At 42.9% G+C, this 7018-nt stretch overlaps 1 protein-coding gene across 1 annotated transcript in view; it reads left to right on the forward strand.

The window, feature by feature from the left end:
* Window positions 1–5029: 5029 nt before the first annotated feature.
* The window catches only part of poli (polymerase (DNA directed) iota), a 57891-nt gene continuing 55902 nt past the window's right edge, over window positions 5030–7018 (forward strand). The window contains exon 1 of the mRNA XM_048604002.1: window positions 5030–5252. Within this exon, the coding sequence (XP_048459959.1) occupies window positions 5093–5252 (160 nt within the window). The 5' untranslated portion in view covers window positions 5030–5092. The remainder of the gene's footprint in view (window positions 5253–7018) is intronic.

Here is a 7018-nt window from a genome sequence, read left to right on the forward strand (position 1 = left end):
GATGATCAGAGGATTAGATAGGGTGGACAGTGGGAGCCTTTTTCCTCGGATGGTGATGGCTAGCATGAGGAGACATAGCTTTAAATTGAGGGGTGATAGATATAGAACAGATGTCAGAGGTAGGTTCTTTACTCAGAGAGTAGTAAGGGCGTGGAATGCCCTGCCTGCAAAAGTAATAGACTCGTCAACTTTAAGGGCATTTAAATGGTCATTGGATAAACATATGGATGATAATGGAATAGTTTAGGTTAGATGGGCTTCAGATTGGTTTCACAGGTTGGCGCAACATCGAGGGCCTGTACTGCGCTGTAATGTTCTATGTTCTAAATAGCCCCCACCTGAGGACCTTGCCCTCCTCCCCTCCCAATTGTGCCCCCACCTCCACACCTTTGACCCCGCCCCTGACCCCGCCCCATATACGTGACCCAGATTCGCCCCGTCCCTCAGTGACGCCTCTGGCCACGCCCATTCTGATCCCGCCCCTTTTTGGACCTTGTCCCGCCCTCTGACCCCACCAGCGACGTAGTGGCTGCCGCAGGGTCCTCTTTTCACCCCTCCCTTAAGGAGAACACAATCCTCCCACACCGGAGCGGGACCTGATAAGTGCTCCTCACAACCGTGCCTGCACCCACCGCCAAGCCGCTCCAGAAAGAGTGCGAGCGACAACCGGTGGATCCCCGCCGCAGAACATTTCTGAAACTGCAAATTAGTGCTTATACTTTCTCAAGAGGTTCCGATTAGACTTGAAAAGGTTTTTTGAACTGTGAATCAAAATGCTTCCGCGGAACCCGTTTCACGGGCCATGAGAGCTGGTGGCCGACCACAAGTTTCCCCAGATTTAATCAGTACACCTTTTCACATCGTGGGGATCTCAATCTTTGACACAATTCACATCCTGTTGATGGGCAATTGCCTTCCCATTTGGTTCCACACCGCCCTTTCTACTTTAAAAGACTATGTGCAGCGATTTATTAAGTCCCAAGCCAAAGCAAGAAAAGTCAAAAAATTCAGTGAAAGCCTTTTTTGAAAATTGCTTTCACATCTAATAATTTTGAGCGATTGATTCTTAAGGTGATTGATTTCTTATTCATTAGAAAGTTTGCAACTACTAGCCATCACCAATAAAATGTCAAGTCCATTCCCCTCACCCATTGCCCCGACACTCCATTCTGTGCAATTTTAGAATTGGGAAAACGTTGTGAAGGGCAATAAGAGTGTTAGAAGTGTAATCAACTTGTCATCTGACCTCAACATAATCTGAACTGCCCTAAACAGTTTATTTTTCTAAAGCAGCCTGATCTGAAACGTTTTGGACAAATTGACCCGTTTTATTCCAGGAAAATTGTCAGTAGAACAAGTTCTCCTCTCCCCCTTCTCAGGAGGGACATAGTAGTTCCAGTCACATTCAACCAGGAGCAATACTGAAGGTCTGGTCCAAACAGATCCACGCACAAGCAATTTTACTTGGTGATCTGGATATTCCAGCCCAGGGAACAGTTAAGGTGCCGACAGTCAAATAGATCTTCCAGTGATGTTACGTATCTGGATTTGTAAAGGCAGAGTAGTCAAGCTCATTACCAGACCCACAAGAGACCCTCCCAGTTGACCATCCTGTATGATGACAAAAGATGAATAGTCATAGACGGAAACATGTAACCATAGACTGAGGATGAGGTCTTGCAGATAATGAAGTTGAGACTGCAACTTCTCGCATCACATAAAGTAGTTACCAGTGCTCATCTTGGTTTCAGATTGAACAAGTGGCTAACGTATCAATAAAGTGCTCCAGATACTGATCAATCATCACAGTGCTGTGCAATAGTTTCTAAATGGCTCACCTATGCTATTTGGCAAAGTACTTCACCATGGTACATCTTGTTGAAAAATCTATGTGAAGAAATGAATAATATGCCAACAGTAATAACATTTAAGTGATATAGAATGGAATGAATTCCTGTGAACCAGTTGTGTTGTGAATTGGATAGGGTGGGAATTTGCAGGAGCCTGGCCAAAAGAATGGGAGATTTGATGGGCCTATTCCCTTGAACCAATTCAATACTCTCAAAACAAAAACTAAAAGTTCAGAGTAGATTTTATTTCCTGATATTGCAAAACACATATAATGTCGGGACATACGCGAGGCTAACGCATCTAGTGACATCCATCCTGCTCTAACATCATCTAACACATTCTTGATGCTAAATCTCATAGCCAGACATAACCTCCTTTCTGATCTTGGGGCATAATGTCAGTACTAGTGACCTGTGAAGGTGACATCCAAATGTTTATTTCTTTTCATTCTTAATGAAATGTAGGCATCACTGACTCTACCAGCATTTATTGTTCATCCATAATTGCCCTCAAGAAGATGATTTCTTTAAAAATTGTCTTCTTGAACCACAGCAGTCCATGTGGAATAAGTACACCCACAATGTTGTTTGGGAGGGAGACCAAGCACTTTATTCAGAGACAGTGAAAAGATCATAATATAGTTCCAAGCCAGGATGCTGTGTGTATTGTAGGGGAATATTTAGGAGGTGGTGTTTAGGGCAACTGGAATATTGACTTTTATTGCAAAGGGAATAAAGTGTAAGAAAAAGGGACGAAAGTGGAGTTGATGCTGAAATGAGATCAAACCTAATCATAACAAATGGCAAAGCAGGCTCGAGGGGCTGAATTGCCTGCTCCTGCTCCTAATACTTGCCTTCACTATCAGTATCCCATGTCACAAAGTTTTAAATGAAATGGAAATGGTGAGAGTGTAAATTCCAATCAAAAACAGTGGGAGTCATTGTAATTATAAAAGCAAAATACTGAGGACACTGAAAATTTGAAACAAGAACAGAAAATGTTGGAAAAACTCAGCTGTCTGGGAGCATCTGTGGAAAGAGAAACAGACTTAACATTTTGAGTCCAATATGACTCTTCTTCAGACTAAAGAACAGTTGCTCGTTCCTAACTGTGATGAGTTGCCTTCTTTAACTGCTGTAGTTAAAATGATGTGGTGTGGTGCAGGTATATTCACAGTGCATGTTTGCACATTCAAGCAGTCTGTCACCACACAACATCCAAGTCAGATTTGAACAAAATATCAGAGATTGGGCATTGCCTATATAAACACAGTCCTTAATATGTGGAGCTTTCCAAAGGATAGGTGAGACACCTTGATAAAAGAATGATGAGAATGTGATTAGCACACTCAGTTCCATACAATGGCAAGAAATGAAATTTCCAGACTTGCTGTCAGTCCTAACCTGAAAGACATCAATCAGAAAGATGTCAAGTGGAGCCTGCAATATTTCCCAATAATAGAATGAAACTTATTAGGGATACTACCTCTCTGGCTTGTCTCACAATTTTGTATAAGAATCATTGGCAATAGCAAGTATATCAAAATAGGTAAAGAAATAAAATGGAATTGAAACCTAATTGAAACATTCTCTCAATAATTAAAATTTAAACTTGATTTTTTAAAAACAGATATAAGGCTATGTGTTTAAATAAAAAGAGGGGAAAAACTAAAAAGGTGAAATAGACAGCACCTTCCAAACATGCACTTAGCTGAAAGCAAGGTTGCATATAGGTAAGGAACTTTTGTCAAAAGGCCTGAAATGTTAACTCTGTTTCTCACTTCACAGATGCCAACTGACCCAAAGTATATTTCGAGCATTTTCTGCTTGGCCTGCTTTAGATAACTATGGAAAATCAAGGGTTGACAGGAGGTTTGACAGGGATACAAATTCAATGTGCAAGTCGTAACGCAGTGATAAATTTAAAATAACAATATAAAACATACATCCCGTGGTATCGTGAATTAAAGCATTGTTTAAAGACTGAACTGCAGAAAACAATTGCTGCTGTGGAAACAATTCTGCTTCAGTGTCTATTGCTGCTGCACTTTACCACAGGGTTATCGCGTCTGTTCCGAGAACTGGATTATTTCCAGGAAACACCCCAATGTCACAGCTCAACCTCTTTGTCAAAGAGGTTGAGAAGTAAGCTGAAAAAGAAGCTCCACACAAAGATCTTTACCTGTCCACTTATTAATATTTTAACCCATATTACCATTACAGCTATCTTCATTTAATGTTGTCTACAGTGATCACAGTGTATCAAAGGTAGTACCTTATTTGCCAGACGTAGAACACACTGGCAGCTACCACAGGGCAGACGGTTAATTATAATGTCTGTTATAAGTTCTGAAGAAGTCATTAGTGGTCTCGAAACATTAACTCTGTTTCTGTCTCCATAGATGCTGCCAGACTTGAGTTTCTTCAGTATTCTCTGTGACAATAGGGATTATAGGTCTGGGGCTGTGCCTCGGGAGTTAAAGATTTATATATATATATATGTATATATCTAGCACTGTTTTTACTTTTAAATACCCTAAAATGTTTGGTATGTCTACAAACCCCTGAAACGTTGTCCTGGTGGTTTTGTGGTGAACCCTGACTTCCCAGGAATTGCTCCTTGATCTTTTTCGGCTCTGCGTCATACCCATGGAAAGGGAAACCAGCACACTGGCCATGTATCAATGCAAAGTGAAAGCCATGATGTGTCACGAAATGAGTTATTCTGGTGAACACAAAAAAAGTTGAAGAATTTAAAATCTGTCCACTCCCCATTTTCAAATGCAGCTGCAGCCACTCAGGCCACAGTTTAAATGCTGCAAATAAACGTGTCCGCAGTTGGACGCTGCAAATCTGAAATATACAAAAATAAATTCTGGAGAAGCTCAGCAGAATTGGAAGCATTTGCGGACAGTAGAGCAGAGTGAGCGTTTCGAGCCCAGTGCGACCCTTGTTCGGAATCTGCTGAGTTTCTCCAGCTTTTTTCTGTTGCTGGTTCCTGTTAAAATTCTCTCTCGATGACTAATCCAATTCCAATAACACTTCACTGAGTTTGAAGTAATGCATTTTTCCGATAAAGTCTGCCGGCTTGTAACCATGCCAACATCATACTTTACAGTAAAGTGCGTCAAAGATCGCAGAGGTTTTGGGGGGGGCATATTTTGGTTGTCCACCTCGTGTGGTTTGCTGGTTGATTTGTTGTGGAGTCGGTTTCCTGCAATGTCTCAGGATTTTCATTAGTTATGGAGTTCAGTGAATATGAGACAGCAGGCGACCCTCACTACAGTTTACAAGAGGAGGAGGAGGAGGAGGATGAACGAGAATGGTGTTGTACGGTTGACGACATTGACAGTAGCCCTGTGTCTCCTGCTGTTGCTGCAGCAGCAAGCGGTGAATGGACAGGTACTAGTGAAACTGAAAGCCAACATCCGTCTGTCTTACAAATTGAAGACTCATAATACAAGTCAGCAACATAGTGCCTTCTATTTGAGTTATCATCTTTAGCCAATTGCAAACCAAAGAATGGCAGTTTACAGGGCGGGTTAATGGCTTGAGTTCAGAAATTATATTGCTGATGATGAGATGGGCGGGAGGAAACACTTGTTGAAAACGATACTGACGAGTGGCCCAGAATCGACAACACACACAGCATATATCTGGAAAATGAATGGGCATCTATCTTTGATTCACAGAAAGAAATTTTGATGTCTGATTTTGATCTGGTCCAAAATTGATCAAACAGCACTTGCCATTGTTGTCCGGAAGAAAATGAGTGATTTATTAACAAGTTGTACATCTTGCATGGATGAAAGGACATTCCATCTAAGGAACCAAACAAAAACCTTTCAGATCAGACAGATGTTCACCTGCACATCTGCTAATGTGGTCTACTGCATCCGCTGCTCCCGATGTGGCCTCCTCTACATTGGTGAGACCAAGCAGAGGCTCGGAGACCGCTTTGTAGAGCACCTGCGCTCTGTTCACGACAAATGACAACACCTTCCAGTTGCGAACCATTTCAACTCCCCCTCCCACTCCCTGGGTGACATGTCCATCCTGGGCCTCCTCCAGTGTCACAATGACGCCACCCGGAAACTGGAGGAGCAGCACCTCATATTCCACCTTGGGTGCCTACAACCCAATGGTCTCAATGTGGACTTTACCAGTTTCAAAATCTCCCCAGCCTCGGCCTCATCCCATGATCAACCCTCCCTCTCATCCCCGCCTCCTTGACCTGACACAATCTGTCCATCTTCTTCCCCACCTATCCGTTCCTCCCATCCCACTGACCAATCCCCACCACCCCCTACCTGCACTCACCAATCACCATCCCACCTACCTTCCCCAGTCCCACCCCTCCTCTCTATTTATTTCAGAGCCCCCTTCCCCATATGTCAAGTTTCCTGCTCCTCTGATGCTGCCTGGCCTGCTGTGTTCTTCCAACTCCACACTGTGTTGTCTCCGATTCCAGCATCGGCAGTTCTTACTATCTCTCAGGAATTGCTTCTCCCTGTTTTATAAGATGAAAAAGATTCAGGTTCACTTTATATGTGTGATCCTGCATAATGGATGTTATCAGGCAATTTGACCAAATGCAATGTGTGACAAGTCTGACCTCTCCCTCGGGGTATATCTGCATGATCGTACTTCGTAGCAGGGGGTCACTAGACAGTCATCAAGGATGTAGTACATGCCTAGATTGTGTGAGGGTTAAGAGGTCAGCTATTATTCCTGGGGGAGATGGTTGTGTGGTGGCAATGTTATTTGTTCCAGGAACCCACAGGCCCAGGTTAATTCTCTGGGGACAAGGGTTTAATCCTACCCAATTAAGACACCTATAGTGTAAATAGACATGTATAGTTTGGGAGATGATGGCCTAGTGGTATTATCGCTGGACTGTTAATCCAGAGACCCAGATAATGTTCTGTGGACCTGGGTTCAAATCCCACCATGGCAGATGGTGGAATTTGAATTCAATAAATATCTGTAATTAAGAGTCTAATGATGACTATGAATCCATTGTCAATTGTCGGAAAAACCCATCTGGTTCATTAGTGTCCTTTAGGGAAGGAAACTGCCATCCTTACCTGGTCTGGCCTGCATGTGCCTCCAGACCCACAGCAATGTGGTTGACTCTTAACTGCCCTCTGGGCAATTAGGGATGTGCA

Source organism: Rhincodon typus, chromosome 1 (genome assembly GCF_021869965.1).
Source record: "Rhincodon typus isolate 14 chromosome 1, sRhiTyp1.1, whole genome shotgun sequence".
NCBI classification, from domain to species: Eukaryota; Metazoa; Chordata; class Chondrichthyes; order Orectolobiformes; family Rhincodontidae; genus Rhincodon; species Rhincodon typus.